General features: G+C 41.3%; 2 protein-coding genes across 6 annotated transcripts in view; both read right to left on the bottom strand.

Annotated features, from left to right (window-relative positions):
* Positions 1 to 10982, bottom strand: part of COA6 (cytochrome c oxidase assembly factor 6) — a 36940-nt gene extending 25958 nt beyond the window's left edge. For 2 of the 5 annotated variants that reach the window (XR_010936047.1, XM_067711074.1), the window contains exons 1-2: positions 10792 to 10982; positions 9823 to 9982 (exon numbers count right to left, since the gene is read on the bottom strand). Coding sequence is in view for 4 of the 5 variants with exons in the window: in XM_067711074.1 (XP_067567175.1) it covers positions 9823 to 9966 (144 nt within the window). In the remaining variant the exon portion in view is untranslated. Of the gene's footprint in view, positions 1 to 9822; positions 9983 to 10175; positions 10311 to 10791 lie in introns of those variants that run through there. The other 3 variants (XM_067711072.1, XM_067711075.1, XM_067711073.1) reach the window with 3 other exon arrangements.
* An 870-nt stretch (positions 10983 to 11852) lies between these two features.
* Positions 11853 to 23562, bottom strand: part of SLC35F3 (solute carrier family 35 member F3) — a 314569-nt gene continuing 302859 nt past the window's right edge. Inside the window, exon 9 of the transcript XR_010936046.1 lies at positions 11853 to 13771. The gene's annotated coding sequence lies outside the window, so the exon portion shown is untranslated. The remainder of the gene's footprint in view (positions 13772 to 23562) is intronic.

Genomic DNA, 23562 nt, shown 5'->3' on the forward strand with positions numbered 1-23562 from the left:
TTCTTCTTTTCCTTCCTTCCCTCCTTCCTTCCTCCCTCCCTCCCTCCTTTCTTTCTTTCTTTCTGTCTTTCTGTCTTTCTCTCTCTCTTTCTACTTCTACCAATTTTTTCTTTCTACTTTTTCTCCCTTTTATTCTGAGCGCTGTGGATGAAAGGCTCTTGGTGCTACAGCCACGAGTCAGTGCTGTGCCTCTGAGGTGGGAGAGCCAACTTCAGGACACTGGTCCACAAGGGACCTCCCAGCTCCACATAATATCAAACGGCGAAAATCTCCCAGAGATCTCCATCTCAACACCAGGACCCAGATTCACCCAACAACAAGCAAGCTACAGTGCTGGACACGCTATGCCAAACTAGCAAGACAGGAACACAACCCCACCCATTAGCAGAGAGGCTGCCTAAAATCATAAGTCCACAGACACTCCAAAACACACTGCCAGACGTGGACCTGCCCACAAGAAAGACAAGATCCAGCCTCATTCACCAGAACACAGGCACTAGTCCCCTCCACCTGGAAGCCTACACAACCCACTGAACCAACCTTAGCCACTGGGGACAGACACCAAAAACAACAGGAACTATGAACCTGTAGCCTGCGAAAAGAAGACCCCAAACACAGTAAGTTAAGCAAAATGAGAAGACAGAAAAACACACAGCAGATGAAGGAGCAAGATAAAAACCCACCAGACCTAACAAATGAAGAGAAAATAGGCAGTTTACCTGAAAAAGAAATAAGAATAATGATAGTAAAGATGATCCAAAATCTTGGAAATAGAAGAGACAAAATGCAAGAAACATTTAAAAAGGACCTAGAAGAACTAAAGATGAAAGAAACAATGATGAACAGCACAATAAATAAATGAAAAATACTCTGGACGGGATCAATAGCAGAATAATGGAGGCAAAAGAACGGATAAGTGACCTGGAAGATAAAATAGTGGAAATAACTACTGCAGAGCAGAATAAACAAAAAAGAATGAAAAGAACTGAGGACAGTCTCAGAGACCTCTGGGACAACAGTAAACGCACCAACACTTCGAATTATACGGGTTTCAGAAGAAGAAGAGAAAAGAAAGGGACTGAGAAAATATTTGAAGAGATTATAGTTGAAAACTTCCCTAATATGGGAAAGGAAATAGTTAATCAGGTCCAGGAAGCACAGAGAGTCCCATACAGGATAAATCAAAGGAGATATACGCCAAGACACATATTAATGAAACTGTCAAAAATTAAATACAAAGAAAACATATTAAAAGCAGCAAGGAAAAAAAAAATAACACACCAGAGAATCCCCATAAGATTAACAGCTGATCTTTCGGCAGAAACTCTGCAAGCCAGAAGGGACTGGCAGGACATATTTAAAGTGATGAAGGAGAAAAACCTGCAACCAAGATTACTCTACCCAGCAAGAATCTCATTCAGATTTGATGGAGAAATTAAAACCTTTACAGACGAGCAAAAGCTGAGAGTTCAGCACTACCAAACCAGCTCTACAACAACTGCTAAAGGAACCTCTCTAGGCAAGAAACACAAGAGAAGGAAAAGACCTACAATAACGAACCCAAAACAGTTAAGAAAATGGGAACAGGAACATACATATCGATAATTACCTTAAATGTAAATGGACTAAACGCTCCCACCAAAAGACACAGATTGGCTGAATGGATACAAAAACAAGACCCATATATTTGCTGTCTACAAGAGACCCACTTCAGACCTAGAGACACATACAGACTGAAAGTAAGGGGATGGAAAAAGATATTTCATGCAAATGGAAACCAAAAGAAAGCTGGAGTAGCAATTCTCATAACAGACAAAATGGACTTTAAAATAAAGACTATTAGAAGAGACAAAGAAGGACACTACATAATGATCAAGGGATCGATCCAAGAAGAAGATATAACAATTGTAAGTATTTATGCACCCAACGTAGGAGCACCTCAATACATAAGGCAAATACTAACAGCCATAAAAGGGGAAATCGACAGTAACACATTCATAGTAGGGGACTTTAACACCCCACTTTCACCAATGGACAGATCATCCAAAATGAAAACAAATAAGGAAACACAAGCTTTAAATGATACATTAAACATAATAGACTTAATTGATATTTATCGGACATTACATCCAAAAACAACAGAATACACATTTTTCTATAGTGCTCATGGAACATTCTCCAGGATAGATCATATCTTGGGTCACAAATCAAGTCTTGGTAAATTTAAGAAAATCGAAATTATATCAAGTATCTTTTCCAATCGCAACGCTATGAAACTAGATATCAATTACAGGAAAAGATCTGTAAAAAATACAAACACATGGAGGCTAAACAATACACTACTTATTAATAACCAAGTGATCACGGAAGAAATCAAAGAGGAAATTAAAAAATACCTACAAACAAATGACAATGGAGACACGACGACCCAAAATCTATGGGATGCAGCAAAAGCAGTTCTAAGAGGGAAGTTTATAGCAATACAATCCTACCTTAAAAAACAGGAAGCATCTCGAATAAACAACCTAACCTTGCACCTCGAGCAATTAGAGAAAGAACAAAAAAAAACCAAATTTAGCAGAAGGAAAGAAATCATAAAAATCAGATCAGAAATAAATGAAAAAGAAATGAAGGAAACAATAGCAAAGATCAATAAAACTAAAAGCTGGTTCTTTGAGAAGATAAACAAAATAGATAACCCACTAGCCAGACTCATCAAGAAAAAAAGCGAGAAGACTCAAATCAATAGAATTAGAAATGAAAAAGGAGAAGTAACAACTGACACTGCAGAAATACAAAAGATCATGACAGATTACTACAAGCAACTCTATGCCAATAAAATGGACAATCTGGAAGAAATGGACAAATTCTTAGAAATGCACACCTGCCAAGACTGAATCAGGAAGAAACAGAAAATATGAACAGACCAATCACAAGCACTGAAATTGAAACTGTGATTAAAAATCTTCCAACAAACAAAAGCCGAGGACAAGGCGGCTTCACAGGTGAATTCTATCAAACATTTAGAGAAGAGCTAACACCTATCCTTCTCAAACTCTTCCAAAATATAGCAGAGGGAGGAACACTCCCAAATTCCTTCTGCGAGGCCACCATCACCTTGATACCAAAACCAGACAAGGATGTCACAAAGAAAGAAAACTACAGGCCAATAACACTGATGAACATAGATGCAAAAATCATCAACAAAATACTAGCAAACAGAATCTAACAGCACACTAAAAGGATCATACACCATGATCAAGTGGGGTTTATTCCAGGAATGCAAGGATTCTTCAATATAGGCAAATCTATCAATGTGATAAACCATATTAACAAATTGAAGGAGAAAAACCATATGATCATCTCAATAGATGCAGAGAAAGCTTTTGACAAAATTCAACACCCATTTATGATAAAAAAAACCCTGCAGAAAGTAGGCACAGAGGGAACTTTCCTCAACATAATAAAGGCCATATATGACAAGCCCACAGCCAACATCATCCTCAACGGTGAAAAACTGAAAGCATTTCCACTAAGATCATGAACAAGACAAGGTTGCCCACTCTCACCACTCTTATTCAACATAGTTTTGGAAGTTTTAGCCACATCAATCAGAGAAGAAAAGGAAATAAAAGGAATCCAAATCGGAAGAGAAGAAGTAAAGCTGTCACTGTTTGCAGATGACACGATACTATACATAGAGAATCCTAAAGATGCTACCAGAAAACTACTAGAGCTAAGCAATGAATTCGGTAACGTACCAGGACACAAAATTAATGCACAGAAATCTCTGGCATTCCTATATACTAATGATGAAAAATCTGAAAGTGAACTCAAGAAAACACTCCCATTTACCACTGCAACAAAAAGAATAAAATATCTAGGAATAAACCTACCTAAGGAGACAAAAGACCTGTATGCAGGAAATTATAAGACACTGAAGAAAGAAATTAAAGATGATACAAATAGATGGAGAGATATACCATGTTCTTGGATTGGAAGAATCAACATTGTGAAAATGACTCTACTACCCAAAGCAATCTACAGATTCAATGCAATCCCTATTAAACTACCACTGGCATTTTTCACCGAACTAGAACAAAAAATTTCACGATTTGTATGGAAACACAAAAGACCCCGAATAGCCAAAGCAATCTTGAGAACGAAAAAAGGAGCTGGAGGAATCAGGCTCCCTGACTTCAGACTATACTACAAAGCTACAGTAATCAAGACAGTATGGTACTGGCACAAAAACAGAAAGATCAATGGAACAGGATAGAAAGCCCAGAGATAAACCCACGCACATATGGTCACCTTATCTTTGATAAAGGTGGCAGGAATGTACACTGGAGAAAGGACAGCCTCTTCAATAAGTGGTGTTGGGAAAACTGGACAGGTACATGTTAAAGTATGAAATTAGGTCAGTCCCTAACACCATACACAAAAATAAGCTCAAAATGGATTAAAGGCCTAAATTTAAGGCCAGACACTATCAAACTCTTAGAGGAAAACATAGGCAGGACACTCTATGACATAAATCACAGCAAGATCCTTTTTGACCCACCTCCTAGAGAAATGGAAATAAAAACAAAAATAAACAAATGGGACCTAATGAAACTTCAAAGCTTTTGCACAGCAAAGGAAACCATAAACAAGACCAAAAGACAACCCTCAGAATAGGAGAAAATATTTGCAAATGAAGCTACTGAGAAGTGGTTAATTTCCAGAATTTACAAGCAGCTCATGCAGCTCAATAACAAAAAAACAAACAACCCAATCCAAAAATGGGCAGAAGACCTAAATAGACATTTCTCCAAAGAAGATATACAGACTGCCAACAAACACATGAAAGAATGCTCAACATCACTAATCATTAGAGAAATGAAAATCAAAACTACAATGAGATATTATCTCACACGAATCAGAATGGCCGTCGTCAAAAAATCTAGAAACAATAAATGCTGGAGAGGGTGTGGAGAAAAGGGAACCCTCTTGCACTGTTGGTGGGAATGTAAATTGATACAGCCACTATGGAGAACAGTATGAGGTTCCTTAAAAAACTACAAATAGAACTACCATATGACCCAGCAATCCCACTACTGGGCATATACCCTGAGAAAACCAAAATTCAAAAAGAGTCGTGTACCAAAATGTTTATTGCAGCTCTATTTACAATAGCCCGGAGATGGAAACAACCTAAGTGTCCATCATCGGATGAATGGATAAAGAAGATGTGGCACATATATACAATGGAATATTACTCAGCCATAAATAGTAATGAAATTGAGCTATTTGTCATGAGGTGGATAGACCTAGAGTCTGTCATACAGAGTGAAGTAAGTCAGAAAGAGAGAGACAAATACCGTACGCTAACACATATATATGGAATTTAAGGAAAAAAATGTCATGAAGAACCTAGGGGTAAGACAGGAATAAAGACACAGACCTACTAGAGAATGGACTTGAGGATATGGGGAGGGGGAAGGGTAAGCTGTGACAAAGCGAGAGAGAGGCATGGACATATATGTGCTACCAAAGGTAAGGCAGAGAGCTAGTGGGAAGCAGCGGCATAGCACAGGGAGATAAGCTCGGTGCTTTGTGATCGCCTGGAGGGGTGGGATAGGGAGGGTGGGAGGGAGGGAGACGCAAGCGGGAAGAGATATGGAAACATATGTATATATATAACTGATTCATTTTGCTGTAAAGCAGAAACTAACACACCGTTGTAAAGCAATTATACTCCAATAAAGATGTTAAGAGAAAAAAAAGACTTCATGATTTAAAGACATTGTACAAGTTTTTCCTGTCCACTGTAAGTTCAACAAGTTTTTCAATTCACCAGCAATCATATTTGTATTAAGTTTATCTTATCTGGAACATACATTTAAGGAGATAGACACATAGTTAAAAATTATATTCATGAACTGTGAATAAGTAAACTGATTGTAAAACTTTAATACACTAAATATTTCATTTTATTATTTCTATTTACATCCTCCTCTTGCCATAGGGAATCTGGAGTATCTTAAGGCCCTATATCCTGAAACAGTAAAATCACAGAAGTAGAAAATCAAGGCCAACCAGCAAATCCCCACAGCATCTGCACCTGAGCTGCTTTGCAGACAAGACAAAGGCATGATACCACACACGTTTTCACTGTCAGAACAGAAAAGCTTTTCTTAGGATTTAATTCTTAAATATTTCAGTAGAGCCTGAGTTAAGAATGTAAAACTGCCTGCCCTGTCTCAAGCTGGGATAAGAGACTCAGATAAAGCCAGCTACAAAGTTAACATTCCTCTGTAGGACACACCACAGCCACTGTCCTAAGAGACCCCTTTGAGTGAGTAATGCTTTTTGGGGGGGGGGGCTGTGTTGGGTCTTCGTTGCTGCGCGCGGGCTTTCTCTAGCTGCAGCGAGCAGGGGCTACTCTTCGTTGCGGTGCACGGGCTTCTCATTGCGGTGACTTCTCTTGTTGTGGAGCACAGGCTCTAGGCGTGCGGGCTTTAGGAGCTGCGGCACGCAGGCTCAGTAGTTGTGGCTTGTGGACTCTAGAGCGCAGGCTCAGTAGTTGTGGCACACGGGCTTAGTTGGTCCGCGGCATGTGGGATCTTCCCGGACCAGGGCTGGAACCTGTGTCCCCTGCATTGGCAGGTGGATTCTTAACCACTGCGCCACCAGGGAAGTCCCTACTGCTTTCTTATTCACCAAGAAACTCTGTTCTCTAAAATCAAACTATCAGAAATTTGCTCTTTGAAGTTTTTTTGGTAAGAATGAAACACCCCACTTTTGCCTGGGGGGGATCTGATAGGCACTTTGATGAAAAGAAGCAGTCTTGATTTCCAACTCAGGTGCAGGACTTTACATAAGGATTTCTGAGCCTGACGACATGGAAGCATTTTTCTTTGTGGAAAATAAGACCCTGGGTCCACTTCTCAGTCCAGAGTTGACAACCTGCTTATACACAGCCCTGCTTTGCTCTGAGCCCATCAGAGCACCACTTCATTTCAGTTTCACCTAAGCTCCACCCTTCCCCAAACCCTCTGATAGCTCCTTTCCCTTGGCTGGTGAAACGCCCACAGCAGCTCCAGTGCGTGGGGCTCCCTGGTTAGAGCACGTTAATAAATCTCACTGTCAGACTCCACACCCCTGGTGTCCTTAGGCTGACTGAGCTGGGACGGGTGTTATATGTAAAGGGCACCAGATGAAGAAGTGGAGAATGCTCTTAACGTTTTTGTGGCAAATCAATAGATCTTTGCATCTCTTGTCACATCTCCAACTGCCTAAATGACAATGCCATTTAGTGGTCCTACTTATACTTCAGTCCCAACTTGTCCAGAACTCAGCTCCTCTCCAGACATGTTTCTCCCCCTGTCACCTATTTCAGTGACCGCGTCACCGTCCACCCAAATGCTCCGATCTCTTTCCCCCTCTTGATCGCGACAGTACAGGCCCACATCATTCCTTACTTGGATTGTTTTAATAGCTCTTTAACTGGTTTCTCTACCCTCCTTCATCCATCCATCACACCACTGCCCAGAATAATCTTTTTGAAATTCCAATATGATCACGGCACTGCTTGTTTAAAGGTCTTTCAAGGTATCCCTATTGCCTTCAAGGTCAACATCCAAACTCCTCAGTAAGACAAATCAGGTCATTCATGGCTTAATCTCTGTCCATCTGTCTATCCTCTGGGTTTACCACCAGTCCCTGAAATGCTGCCCGTCCAGAGATACCCCATTTCCTGAATGTGCTGATTTCTCATGCATCTTGCTTCCATGCCTTTGCGTACACCGTACTCTCTGCTTGAAAAGCTCTGCTCCATAGTCTTTTCCATTCAGTTAACAGCTGAGGACCCTCGACATGTGGCACCTCGAAGAGGCTAATGTCCAAAAGGCTAATAAACCAACAAGCAATTCTTGAGAAGCACTGTGTATGTATAATTCTAGTGTCCTCTAAGCCATTAGATGAGATGCAGGATAGTAGCATGAATGCCAAAATACTGGAATTTCTGAGACATTTCAAAGGTTCACAGGGAAAAGACAGTATCTGAAATTGATGTTAGGATCAAGTATCTTGGCTGTCCGGTTGCTCTATTTGTGGAAGACTGCGTTGGATGATGTTACAATGACAGATATGATCCCTGCTTCTTCCTAAGCTACGAACCAATAGGAGGCTTTAAATCAGGCCACTATGCAAGGCCGACTGATGAGCGCTATAAAAGGGATAAGCAAAGGGGCAGAGAAGAGTAATTTGGTTTTGTGACAGCACAGTTTTACGGAATATTTATTATGTAAGAAATTTTTATTTTTAGTGTTTTATCATAGAAGTATTCATTGTGAATCTCTATTTGGTGGTTTTATTTTTACCTTTATTCTCTGGCTGTGGCTTCAGCTAAGTAAAAGGATCCAAACTGTGCAATCAGAGAGACGTACTTTCAAATCCCCTCTCTACTACTTTGCTGGGTAGCCGATCTTGAACAAATCATTTCACCCTTCTGAGCCTTAGTTTCTATTACAGAAAAGAGATACAAGAGTACCTCACAAGACTGAATGAAAATTAAAGCTAATGAAAACACAATTTCTCACACAGAATGCACTCAGAGAATACTCCCATCACTTCTCCCTCTGTCTCCTTCCCCACCTTCTCACACAAATCTCTGTAAATATCGTTTGCTTTTATTCTATGGCCACTGGGTACGACTCCTGAGTAGAGAGCACAGGTGAAAAGGGAGCAAAGGGCTGAGGGCGCAGGTTGGGAAAGGGAGCTCAGTTACAGACTAAGAATAGTCTGCAGATGAAAACGGTTTTCCCTGGGAGCACAGCTGTCACTGTCAGATGCGGCAGCAGTTATTCTGATTGCTTTGCTCTACTGCTCCCTTCTTTGTTGGCGTAATCTATAACTTTGTAGGTTACTGTCAGTTTCTCTAACAATGTTCATGTCATAACTCTTGGGTGGTTCAGTATCCAAGTGGTTGATACTGCCAGACCCTGGCCTCTCAGGTCCTTGGCCTCTTTCTTCAATGATCTTGTCCTCCAACCTACCTTACTGCCAGGATCAAAGCCTAGGCCTCGTCCTTACCAACAAACACAGCCCTGCCGTAATCTCAATTCCGAGCATCCCATTCTCCAGCCCCGATAGTGAAAAAGCAAGTTATTTCAATGCTCTGGGCTTCAGTCGCCTCCTCTGGAAATTGATGGCAACACCACCCATCTCAAAGGGTACTGATGAAGGAGCATCAGGCACTCACACCGGGGCACTTACTGAGCCCAGTGATGTTAGTTCCCTTTTCCAACCCCTCCCATTCTAAGGACTGGCAATACAGAGCAAGAGCCCGTGTCGGCGAGGCACTTGGAGCAGCTGGTGGCAGAATCCACCATATGATCATTTAGTTTCTTCCACTTTCTAAACTCCTTTGTATTTGCATTTTGGGTATATGACCATATGATTTGGGGCGGGCAACTGGGAATGCTTTATTTCTGATAGCAGCTCTAGGCCAATGAATTTGCCAACTCTTGCCCAAGAGTAAATACTATCCCCTCAGAAGATCCAGGAGAAATCTACCAATTTAGAAGGCTGGAATTTTTTGGTTAGTGTGCGTATGTTTTGCTTTTCAATCATCTTTAAAGTGTCAGGTGACATTTTCCAAAGGTGTGCCTGCTATGTACATAAAACAAGCCTGGATTATGAGACAAGGTTTTCTCTGCTGCTCACGGAAACCGCTCATTTGACATGCCTCAAACGGTGCCTCATTTCATAGCCCACCACTCATCGTAAGCTCTATGTATTTTGACAGCAAAAGAAACACGTCCCAGTGTGACTTACCCACTGTTGGGGACAGCTTGATTCAAATGAGCTTCTTAACTTCTTGCACCGAGAAGCGTCCTCTGTGTTCTCATCTAAACACTTCCAGTACTCATCCCGGGCTCCCCAGCAAGCCTGCCTTTCTTTCATAGATGGGGCTGCCATTCCTAGTGGGCTCAAGCTGCCAACCAAAACACGTGATATTAGCAAGGAACTTGCAATTAGGTAAGCCAAAGAAAAAATACTGTTGTTCCCTCCAAACCCCTCTTTTTTTAAAGTTATGCCTCCGCTTTTTAATGATGTGACTGAAACCAATCAGTTCTATTATATTAACGGTATCGTAAGAGCACTCGCTTTTGACGCTTATCCCTTACACCAGGTAATTTGCTCCATTGCTGGAGTGGCAGCTTGGTCTCAGAAAGCCGGAGTTAGGGGCTTCCCTGGGGGCGCAGTGGTTGAGAGTCCGCCTGCCAATGCAGGGGACACGGGTTCGTGCCCCGGTCCGGGAAGATCCCACATGCCGCGGAGCGGCTGGGCCCGTGAGCCATGGCCGCTGAGCCTGCGCGTCCGGAGCCTGCGCTCCGCAACGGGAGAGGCCACAGCTGTGAGAGGCCCGAGAAGCCACAGCTGTGAGAGGCCCGCGTACCGCAAAAAAAAAAAGAAAAAAAAAAGAAAGCCGGAGTTAGAATTACGGCTCTCACACGGTCTGCCACTTAAGACACTTCACTTATTCTCTCGAGCCTGTTTCCCCTTCGGTAAAACAGGGGAGCGGTGCCCATTTTACGAGGTTGCTGTTCGAACCAAAGTGCTATACAAATAAATGCACGAGGGCAAAATCACCAGGCAGGACACGGAGTGCTGCTGCGTCTTGCAGAAGAGGAGCCCGAGGCTCGCAGAAAGTCAGCGACCTCCGGGGTCCATACCCTCCCCGGCCCGCCCCGCCAGCCCCGTCAGCCCCGCCAGCCCCGCCAGCCCCGCCAGCAAGCCCACCTCTCCGGCCGCCCAGAACCAGGCTCCCTTCGGCGCCGACTGGAGGAGAGGCACGCAGCCCAACAACCGAGAAAGAAGGACGCGATGCCGAAGACTGGCGGCGCACTGCCGCCTCGCCCGCTGGAGCTCAAGCGTCGTAGAACCCCGCCCCCTCAAGGAAACAATTCACGCGGCGAACGCGCTGGCCTTGGAATGAACCTTACGGGCTACCGTTCGCTGTTCCAGGAGGGCGGGACTTCCTGTTCCGTTCTCTTACCTGTCGCAGTGACTTCCGGGCCTGCTCGGGCGAGGGAGGCGGGTCCTGGGGCTGTGGGGGTGGGAAGTGGGTGGGATCCGGGCACTCCTCAGAGCGGTCTTGGCTTTGTTAACGTCTCGGTGCCTCTCTCCCTGCAGTTTTTCGTGATTTTAACGAACTGTGCTTCTTTCATGAATCTAAATTTCTGCATATATCTCGCCAAGCGCCGTTCGGAAAGCTTAACGTGCGAGCCCTGCCGGAAACGGCGGCTTTGTGTGGAAGTTGGCACCTGAGATGAGAGCAGGACGAAGCGTTAAAGGGCCGTGAAGGCTTAACTCCTCGCTTTTTAAATTAAAGGGAAAAAAAGAAAGAAGCGATCCCGGAAAGAGGCGGGTGACACCCCAGGACACATGGCAAATAAGTGACTGAGCTGAGAACCCAGGGCACCAAGCTCCCAGTTTCCTGATTCACATTTGATCCTGTTACATTTACCAACATTATCACCTTTCCCTTGCTTGAACCCTTGCGGCTTTCCTCTGTAGATGGACAAGATCCTTTTAGTTGGTATGGGGAGACATCTAGTGAAAGAATATGAAAGCCACGTTCCAGTCGGCTGAGATCTGATAGTTCGTGGGATTAAAATGTGAGCCTGATTAGAGTTTACAGCTAAGATCTTTGGGCTTGGATCTGAAAGTTGCCGGAGGTAATACAAATTGGTCAGGAGAGTGGGTAAAGTTAATACCTGTATTATTGTTTTAATCTTACTTGTGGCTTTTTTTACTCCCTAAACGCCGAGGTGTTTTTCAAAAGGAATGAAAAGCGCTGCTCCAGATATTTTGAAAGATGCTCTTTTTAATATTTTAGTGAATATGTCAGCAGAATCTTTATTTGAAAGCACGTTTGTAGATACAGGTCAGTCGTCCGGGTCTCTTAAAGATCCCATCTGCGCCATCATCTAGTCCTGTTGAATTCTAAGTGCTTATAAAACTCACAAGCAGTTTACAGCTCTGCACTCAGTGCTGGCATTTAATCCTTTACAAATAAACATACGCAGATTTTCAGGTTGGCTGTGTGAAGCCTAAGTACCACCAAACATGTGTTCTACAATATGGGAAGGATTTCTTTAATAGTTAATGGAGTCTAATAAGTGGATTGCTTTGGCTTTACCAGGGCCACCAATTATTTTATACTGTGTCTATCAAGGGCAGTTTATATAAAGATAGTATCTTTTAAGTATGACTAATGAGATACAAAAAGGATGGAAGGAGTCTTGAATGACTTATGAGTTGAAAAAAATATATTTAAAGTTAAAAATTTTTATGCACTTAATAATAAATATATATATATAAAATATATAAAGGGAATCGATGAAATTATAAAGAAAAAATATATGGCCATAGTGGGTGATTTTAACAGGCCTTTCCCAGTCATTGTTAAGACAAACAAAAGGAAAATCAGTAAGGGTATAGAAAATTTGAATAACATGATGTACAAACTTGACCTAATGAATATACACAGAAAAACACAGCCAAAATCAGAACATGTGTTTTGGAACGCAAACATGACATATTACCAAAATCAACTGCATACCTAGCTGTAAAGCAACTCTCAACGAATTTTAAAGATTGAAATCATTCAGCACGTGTTTTTTGAGCACAGTGCTGTTAAGCTAGAAATCAATAAAGAACTATAAAAACAAGTCCACGTAACCCACAGCCAAAGAGTCATAATGGTAATGAGAAAATTTTTTGAGCTGAATAATAAAATACAATAGCAACACCTGTGGAATAAAGTTAACGTATAATACGTAGAGGGAAGTTTATAGCCTTAAGTAAGTACATTAGAAAAGAGGCTGAAAGGTCTTTAACTAAACATTCCCTTTCAAGAAGTTAGAAAAAGGAGAGCAAAATTAAGGAAAGTGGAAGGAGGGACATAATGCTGAAAGCAGAAATGAATGAAAGGGGAAATGAAAGTAGTGGTGTGCCAGACACTGCCTTGTACTGGCTCAGGAGAGCCAACTGTGGACACCTCTTCTGGTAGTGTTTTGTTTCGTTATGTTCAGAGCTAATTAACTAGCACACCACTGCACAGAGGAGATTGTAAAAATCCAGAAGTTGATTTTTTTTTTTTGGAAAAGACTAAAAAAATTGACAAATATTTAACAGTATTGAGCAATAAAAAGAGAGATGTTAACAACCTATGTCAATAACAAAAACTATACTTTAGAAATCAAAACACAACATCTTGTAAACAATTTGATGCAAATAAAATGTAGATGATTATACAAATCTCAAGAAAAACAACTAGCTGACTAAAGAGAAGAAAATATGAATAGTCCCAAACCATTAAAAATTTGAATCAGTAGTAATGAAGGTTCACACATAAATTCCAGGTCAATGGCTCCACTGGTAAGTTCCTTCAAACTTTGAAATAATTCCATTTTTATTGTATGAGGCTACCATAACTTTTGTACTAATTACAAAATCCCCAAACCTTGAAACATCAAACTCTTTGGAACTCATTTGTTGAAAAATGTAACTTAGTGCCACGATAGTCATTATTTATATATCACTTAGTTGACTATATGTTTTACTGTAGAAATACTGGTATTTTTGATTATAGGTACTGTCCCAGTTCTTGTTACATAGTATACATTGTATGTTCCATGGTACTTTTCCAATATCCAAAAAAGTCTGTATTCCAGAACACATCTGTCTCCAAGTATTTCAGATAAATTTTGTGGACCTGTATGGAAGAATGATTTTATGACTTTAGGATTGAGAATAATTTTTTTTTTAGCCATAAAGGAAAAGATCAATAAATTCAACTACATTAAAATTAAGGACTTTTGTTTACCAAATAACACCATAAAGTGAGTGGAAGAGTCACAATATGGGAGAAGAAGTTTGCAAAGCATATAACGAGGAATTAGTACCCAGAATATATAAAAAACACCTACATCAGGCTTCCCTGGTGGCGCAGTGGTTAAGAATCCACCTGCCAATCTACAGGACATGGGTTTGATCCCCAGTCCAGAAAGATCCCACATGCCACCGAACAACTAAGCCTGTGCGCCAGAGCCCGTGAGCCACAACTACAACTACTGAAGCCCACGCACCTAGAGTCCATGCTCCGCAACAAGAGGTACTCTAATGGTAGTATAAATTGACACAGTCACTTTGGAAAACTGTGACTTTAGTAAAGTTGAAGATACACATTTGCTGTCGCTCAGCAATTCTATTCAGAATCTCTTGTATATCTGCAAGTTTGTAACAGCTAAAAACAACATACAGTCCAAACTTATATCAACAATAGAATGGATAAATTATGATGTCATAAGGTGAAGTATAATGCACCAATGAAAATGAACAACAACTATAACCATATAAACTATATAAACTATAACCATTTATAATAATATGATGAGTCTCAGTATTGAGTGAAGAAGCAAGTCAATCAAAGAATAGATACCATGTGTTTCCACTTACATAAGGTTCAGAAATGCAAAACTCAACTCTCCTGTTAAGGATACATACATTAAATATCAAAACTATTAAGAAAAGAGAAACGGGATATGACCAGGGAGGGCTTCTGAGGGGCTGACAATGTTCTGTTTCTGAAACTGGGTATTTGTTTTATAATTATTCTTTAAATAAACTGTACAAGTACATCTTATACACTCTTCTGTGAATGAGAATGAATATATGTCACATATATGCATGATACGTGTCATAATTTTTGAGTAAAGTAGAGTAGTTGGCCTGAGAAAGGTCATCTTTAGTACATTTGATTCACAGAAAGGTAAAAATAATGGTCATTCAGAATATTTATAGTGTGATGACTAAGTTTTTAATGGATTTACCATCTTCTGTGGCCTTCAAAGTCAAAAGTCAGTAGTCTCTAGTGCTAACTGTCACTTGGGCAGCTAAGCAATTCCTACTGGTCAGTAGTAGGCCTAGGGCAGAGATAAGGAAAGTATTACCAAAGAGATTCAATGAATTGCAATAATGCCCCTTCCCCCACCCGCTTACTCTCAAGGAGCTCTGTGGTCTAGCCAACAGAGCAAAAACAACTAGAAGAGAGAAATTTTGAGGTGTAGATATGGTAAAAATATATATATATATATATATATGTATATATATACATGTTAATAACAACAGCAATAATGCAGGATAAGAGTTGGAGAGGCCACATTCACCTTACAAAATTTGGGAGACTATGGGCAAGTAAAAGAACGTGGGTGCCATGAGATGATTTCAGATGTGCTGTTTTGATACAGAGAGGGTGTAATCTCCAGCCTATGTTTGGAGGAGAGAGGAGGCGAAGAGAAGTCAGTGTGAAGAGGTGGAAGACATGTCGTGTTACCATCGAGAGGAGTTTCATGTGGGTATTCTCCGGTCTGAACTAAGTTGCTCCCCAAACCAATGGTGGGCAGGGCCAGACAGACCCAGTAGCACTGAAAACGTATGTGTTGTTTTTCTGTTGCTGCCCACGGACTTTTTTATTTATAATCTGTACTGTTTTACAAAGCAGTCATCACAGACACCTACTCAGGGACACAAACAAGAAAGATTCCTTTGACTTCAGTGTTCCTGCAGAGATCCTTCTGAATTTCTTTTAGATCTCTATGCTGACTCCTTGCCCTTTTTCCTCCTATTAACTATAGGTACGCTCCAAGATGCTGCCTTTTTTTCTCTCTTTTTCTTTTCTTTGCATTCTGTTTTCCATGGTGAGCTGATTCACCCCCGGAGCTTCAGTTAGCACTTCTTTCAAAAAGACTTGGAAGTCTATGTTTTAGTCCTAATGGAACCTTTGTGCCCATTTTCTCTTTCCAAGTCCCTTGACGGCTATCTCCATTTGTTTGTCCTTCCATCACTGCAATAAGTTCAAAACTGGAACTCGTAGTATTCTTTCTCCAGGAAAGCTTCTCTTTCTAAGCTTTTCCTTTTCATCGGATCTACTAATGCTTCAGCTGCCAGTTGGGAACCGTTGATCCTTCTTTCATGCTTCTTGCTCTGTATTTACATAGCTTGCACAGTGCCAGGCACTGTGGTCAGCCTTGGGGAAATAAAGATGAATAAGGATAGATCTTGGTCCTTGAGAAGCTCAGTCTTATGGAGGACACAGGCCATACTCTCCTCTAATAAAGAGTAATAAGACCTATGAGAGAGGCACGCACCAAATGCAGCGGGAGCTCAGCAGGAGTTAAATCAAGAAGGGAAACACAGGCAGTATTAGAGGCAGCAAAGTTCAGTGGATAAGAGTGTAGGTTCAGAACCAGACTGGGCTTGAATCCTGCCCCCCTCCCCCGCCAGTGATGTCAAGCTGTGTGACCTTGGACAGGTTCCTGAACTTTTACATACATGGGTTTCCTTAACTGAAAATGTTGATGATTGTAATATCTACTTAGGTTTCTTGTGAAAGTTAAATGGAATAATCCAAGCAGAGCACTTAGAACAGCACTTACAAAGATTTCATTCATTCACTCAACAAATATTTATTGAGAACTTACTCTGTGCCAGGCACTGTTTTAGGGGCTTGGGAGACATCAGAGAACAATATAGATGAAAACTGCTGCTCTACCTAGCAGGGAGACAATAAGCAATAACCATAAACAATAAATTCTATATTAGTATGTTAGAAAAGTGTCATAGGAAAAAGAACATAAGTGTTAGTTATTAGTATTCTATATTTTAGAGGTCACTTGATCTTGGACTTAGAAGTCCTTTAAAGGGAATAATACTATGTTTCATCAATCTAAAATGCATTAATTAGAATTTGCCCCATTGTTTTACGTACCCCTAAGAAAGGAAAAAGCGCTGCCAATTAAACTATAACACAATGCTTTTTCATTACCTAAGATTCTTATCTTAAACTTAGACATATTTAGGCATGAATTAAAAAAAATCATATCACAGTAATACATACAGAAGAAGGAAAATAAGAGCAGAAATTGATTAAGGTATTCATGAAACTTCATTACATTTCGAGTTCCAGTCATCAGAACCACTTTTTGATTCGGTCACCAATGTCTGTGTTTTTCCACCAATCTTATCATCAATGGCATTAGGCACTTTGAGCAAGTCCTCTTACCGTATCTTCTCCCCTCCCCTCCTCTTGTCTTTCCAGATCCACTGAAGAGCTAAAAGCCATTGGTGCTGAACAATTCAGCCAACTTTGTAATTAGGTACAGGGAGCTTACTCTTCACTCCTATTTGGGGAAACACTCCTATTTGCTTAAACACATCAGAATGACCCTCCACCTGTCTCCTTAACATTTTGATTCTTAGAGGTTAAGAGTGCCCCCTTCTTGATCTCCTAGATTGTCTCCTAGGCCACAGACACTCACTCTGCAAGTACGGAATGCTAGTGCTTTCGATGTGTATGCACACACAGGCAGTGACAACTATGTTATGACTGGGGTCTGGCGACAGTTGGGTGTCATCCCCGGTACGATGAGTCCGAGGTGTGAAAATGCAGGAACAAGAATGGACGTGTTAGAGTCAATGAAACACTACGTTATTAACTAGTCTATTTTCCTTTTTCCGAGTATTTACTCTTTGTCAGGCACTAGGCTAAACATTTTACACTTAGGATCTCATTTAATCTTTCTCATTTAATAATAGAGCGCCACTGAGGTAGGCACTCTATTATTCCCATTTTATACAGCTGCGTTATCCAATAGAAATATAAGGCAAGCCACATATGTAGTTTAAAATTTTCTAGTAGCCACATTAAAAAAAGTAAAATAGAAAACAGAAGCAGGCGGGATGAATTATAATAATATATTTCTTTTAACCCAATATATTAAAAATATTATCATTTTATCCTATAATCAACCTAAAATATTTGATTTTCCTTTTTTCATACTATTCTAAATCCAGTGTGTATTTTAACTTAAAACACATGTTAATCTGGACTAATCACATTTCAAGTCCTCAGCGGCCACATGTAGGTAGCAGCTACCAGATTAGACAATGTACTTATAGATGACAAGAGGATTCCAGTTGTCCAAGACACGCATAAAATATGTGGCCGGGTGGATTCTCCAACCGAGATGTAGATATAGCTATGTGACTAATTCTTGACATGCGAGTAAAAGTATTTTCTTGCAACTAAGGAAACTTCCCTAAAAAGATAACTGGTGTGATCCGTGATGCAAATGTGGGCATAGAAGGAGCCCGATGGGACCTCTTCATAGAGCAGAGCTGTCATGCCAACACGGGCAGCCTACCTCTGGACTTTCGCATGAGAGATACTTAAACTCCTATCTTGCTGAAGGCATGACTTTAAGTCTTTGTTACTTGAGGTGCAGAAATAAAAAGAACTTGATACAATCTTCCTGAAAGACAAACAAAATAAGAGTAAGATGGAATATAAGAGAAAGAAAGAAAATTAGGCAATCAGTCCTTTAAATCCAACATCCTACTAATAGTTCAGGGAAGAGAGAAAAGAGAGGGGAGGAAATTTCCCAGAACCAAAGGACACAAGACTCTAGATGGAAAAGGCTCACCGTGTGCCTAGCAAAAGGTGTGGAAGAGACCCAAATCGAGTCATGTTGTGAAAGTTCAAAACACCAGAGATGCCCCTGGAAACTTCTATTAAGCTAAATAAAGACTACTTACAAATTACTAGCAATCAGAATGGCCTTGTCTTTCTCAAGTGGCATCAGAAGCCAAATGACAGCAAATCAAATACCTTCAAGATTCTGAGGGAGAATTATTTGCAGCTTAGAATTCGAGAGCCAGCTAAACTATCAATCAAATGTGAGGGCAGGATAGAGACATTTTCAGATTATCGAAAACCTCTCATACACTTTCCTGTAACGGGCTATGGAGAATACCTTCCACCAAAAACAAGAAATCAAAAGAAAGACATGGCACAGGATCCAGGAAAGAGGATCTGTGGCACAAAGGGAAATCTCACAATGAAATCTTTGCAGAGAGCAACCAATAGGTATCGTAGCAGAAGGAAGGAAGGAAAGTGTTCTCAGGAAATAAACACACAAACTGTTAATGTGCATATGGCAGAAACACTGGCACATTTGAGAAAAACATTAACAATAGGTAGGTAGAATTTCAGACTCCCCAAAAGGGCTAGTATCAAGCCTCAGTAAAAAGGAAGGAGAAAAAAGAAAAGAAATATGTAAATAGTATATTACTTGGCTCAGCAATTAGCAAAGTTGGCATAGCCACAATAATGTAAATACTAACTATTCATTTAAAAATCATAATCGGGACTTCCCTGGTGGTCCAGTGGTTGAGACTTCACCTTCCACTGCTGGGGGCATGGGTTCAATCCCTGGCCGGGGAACTAAGATCCCACATGCCTCGGGGCCAAAAAACCAAAACCAAAAACAGAAGCAATATTGTAACAAATTCAATAAGGGCTTTAAAAATGGTCCACATCAAAAAATCTTAAAACAAAAACATCATAATAAAATTAAGTTAGGGGGATGGAGGGAATACAAGCTGGGATGGCAAGGGGGGTATAGAGAGCTAACAGAATAAAGGCTTAGTGTGGAGTAGGCAGATTGCCTTACTTCACATCACAGCTGTCTTCTTACTGGTTGTATGATGGTAGGTAAGTTATTCAATTTCTTATCTCTGAGTTTCCTCATCTGTAAAATGAGGATGATAATACCACTTACCTCAGTTGTTGTTTTTTGTTTTGTTTTGTTTTTTGGCTGCACCACTCAGCTTGCGAGATCTTAGTTCCCCGACCAGGGATTGAACCCGGGCCCTCAGCAGTGAAAGCACGGAGTCCTAACCGCTGGATCTCCAGGGAATTCAACCTCAGTTACTGTAAGGATAAAATGAGTGTGTGTTTGTGTGTATGTATATAGTTTAAGTATATAAAGTATACTGGTAGGGCTTCCCTGGTGGCGCAGTGGTTAAGAATCCGCCTGCCAATGCAGGGGACATGGATTCGAGCCCTGGTTCGGGAAGATCCCACATGCCGTGGAGCAACTGAGCCCGTGCGCCACAACTACTGAGCCTGCGCTCTAGAGCACGCGAGCCACAACTACTGAGCCCGCGTACCACATCTACTGAAGCCCACACACCTACAGCCTGTGCTCTGCAACAAGAGAACCCACCACAATGAGAAGCCTGCGCACCGCAACGAAGAGTAGCCCCCGCTCGCCTCAACTAGAGAAAGCCCGCGCGCAGCAACGGAGACCCAGTGCAGCCAAAAATAAATAAATAAATAAATATTTCTTTTAAAAAAAAGAAACTGTCTTGTGGTGTGTAGAGGAGAGAAGACAGTATTAGCTATTACGATTATTTGCATATCTAAAGCTTGTTTTTCTGGCAAAAACAACCACCGCTATTAACAAATATGAACATAAAAGGCCGTCACCACCAAGAACAGTTAAGTTAGCAATAACTATTTGGTCTTTCTTAGATGATGCTCTTTCACCCCATTAAAATTCAAAGCGTTTCTTTGATACAGGCCAATGGGTTTCCATGGAAACCTGCTTTATTACCTAGGCAACTAAGGGCTTATGCTGGTACTGTTAGATTATTTAAAAATTGTCAGGAAATTCAGGTCTACTTCGCTTCTTGGCTAGGTTGAAACTCTATTTCATTATTCCCCGTGCCAGACTTGAAACTTTCTAGTTAGCCTCAATAACACAAACAATAATGAAGTTTCTAATTGATCTTGTGAATTCTACAATTCTTTATATTAACCAGGTAGATATTAAAGGAGTTACAGTTCACCAAAGGTTTTATGAAGGATCTATTTGATAAAATCCATACTTTCTTAGAAGATTGATTGAAGACCAATCCATTCAAGGTTGAGATTCAAGCGTCTGGGATGGGAAAGATTTTGCAGTTTAAAAGAATGCACAGTACACTTGAATAGCTTCATCTCAGAGGGCTGGTGAAAGGTTTAAAAAAGATAATGAGTGTAAATCCTGTGTACTGAAATAAGCCATCAATAATATCTGCTCTTGAGGACTGTGGACTAGATGCTGCTATACATGAGTGACACATGGTTGGATAAGCATAGCCCAAAGAATCTGAGTAATCACCCTGAAGGAACGTCACTTTTAGAGTTGTGACTAGGGTTATAACTTTTATATATTTTGTAGTTGAATTAGAGAAGCATAATCAAGGATACTTATCAAACCTGCATAGGGTCTGGGGATGGAGGAGATAGCTCATAGTTTTACTGAAAGACTCAAGGAACTCAACAGGTTAGGATGATGGGCTGGCATAAAGAAGATTTAATCATGCTACTTAATTAGTTAATTAGTTCTAGTGGCTTACTTAGTTCTAGTGGCTTTCTATTGCTGACCAACAAATGCCCTGATATCCCAGCATGGCACTGAAGACCCTCACATTAGGACTTAGCCTGTCTTCTGACTTTATCTCCTACCACTCCCTACAGATGCCCATCTCTTTATCTTAGCTATTTGCTGTTCCCAGATCTTGCCTCTAACATTCTGCCTCTCTTCCTGCTCTTCCAGTCATCTGAACTGCCCAGCCACCCACCTGTTTCTGAAAACCCTATTCATCCTATTAGGCCCAACTCAAAAAGTTATTTCCTTCATGAAGTAGTTCGCAATCCCTCCCGATCCAAACAGCACAAAGTCTGCCCCTGAGAGTCAATCGTCTCACGCTGCCTTATATCAGAGGTCCTGGTGACCTTGGTCAGTCCTCTTATTAATTTCAAAGTTTCTTAAAGACAGGAGCTGGTTCAGTTACGCAGATTCCATTTTTACAGTATTTATGGGACAAACAAATAAATGGTAAGTGTGAAATCCTGTTTGTGTCCAAAACAAAACAATTTCAGGGGAACAGGACGGAATGAACATCTAACTAAATCTTAGGGGTCTAGTTGACTGTAAGTTAAATAAGTACAGTTACTGTGGGCACTAAAAGCTAATGTAAACATAGGCTACATGCTCCAGGTGAGTGAACAACTGTCGTGTTACGAGATGTGAGGCAATTATCATTCTATGTGGCCTCTGATTATCGAATGCTTAGAGAATTGCTAGACGGTGTGCTTATGGTGGAAAGGGCTTCACCTGCAGGGTGGTGAAATATCGTTTACCTTGCCAATAACAGCATATTCCTCACCCTGGGACCGGAGTAAATCTCTCCACATTCTCAGCCCTACGGAGACGAAGAAGCTTGAATCCTATGTCTGTGGCCATGGCTGGAATGGGGACACACTGGCCAAAAAGGAATGGGTTTATCTTATGGTGGGAAATAAGGGACAGGCTGAGAATCATGAATCAGCATGGGAGCCCAAGAAGGATGACCGCTGCAGGAGTTAGGCTGAAAACGTGCATGTCAAGCCAAGAGCCCTGAGGGAAGTGACCACTGGAGAAAGGGGAGGGGCAGCCGGCAGCCTGCAGAGTAGAGCAGCCCTTTTGCTGAAGGATCAGAGGGTCGGATGGGAGCGGCATCTATGTCTGGGCAGTCTGTGCTTCTGTAATCATTTCTGCTTTGGTCCACCTCATTACTTCTTAGAGTATGTTGAAAGAGTAAGGAAAGCCCTTCTGGTTTCCAGCTCTGCATGCAGGGAGCTTAGAATTTGCCACTCCATCCTAACAAGTAAAAAGCTGAACAGACTAGAAAATCAACTCTTCTAGGACAGAAGGCAAACCACTGCCCCTAAGACTGGAGAGACAGACAGATGAACACAGAGAAAACTTAGCAGAGCAGAGACAAACAAACAGAAACTACGTGGGAACGAGTGCCAAGGTAGGAAAGTCAGAACTGTAATTGACAAATGCCGGAGGCTCAGTGTGGACGACTCTGAGAGTTAAAAACTCCAGGGGGACCTGGTCATAGGGGGCCTCCACGACTGTGAAACTTACCTCCAGGAGCTCAACCAGGTTCCCACAGTAAATATCGGAGAAAAATTCCCTCATGCTTCTAGCAGGGGGAGGGGAAAAGGAGCCATTCTGAAATATGCTGGTGCACTCTGTTCTTCTTAACAAAGCCTTCCATCAGAAGAAACTAGTTAACCAGAGCCGAACCTGCTGGGGGTATTATCAGACCCCAAGAGACCTGGGCAAGGGAAATACCCAACTCCAGACAGCAACAGCCTTCCACGTGGGAAAAGGGAAATACCCAACTCTAGCCCACTCTAGCCATCCTCTCCCACCTAAGAGAGGAGGAAAAAAATAAGACTCATTTGAGAAGTCTACAGTCCAGAGCACAGGCTCACTGAAAGAGACCTAATCATAGGACTATAGAATGGTTCCCCTCCCCTTATACCTTACCACGTTACTAAAGACCTATTTACAGCAGTTCCTTTTAGCTGGTACAGCATGTCCGGTTATCAAGAAAAAATTTACAAGGCATACCAAAAGGCAAAAAAACCCATAACTTGAAGAGACAGAGAAAGCATCAGAAGCAGGCATGACAGGGATGTTGGAATCTTCAGATTGGGAATTTATTACAACTATAATTCATGTGTTAAGGGGTAAAAGAGACAGCAGGCAAGAGCAGATGGGCAATGTAAGTGGGGAGAGATGGAAATCCTAAGAAAGAACCAAAAAGAAATGCTAGAGATAA

The sequence above is a fragment of the Pseudorca crassidens genome, chromosome 16 (assembly GCF_039906515.1).
Source record: "Pseudorca crassidens isolate mPseCra1 chromosome 16, mPseCra1.hap1, whole genome shotgun sequence".
NCBI classification, from domain to species: Eukaryota; Metazoa; Chordata; class Mammalia; order Artiodactyla; family Delphinidae; genus Pseudorca; species Pseudorca crassidens.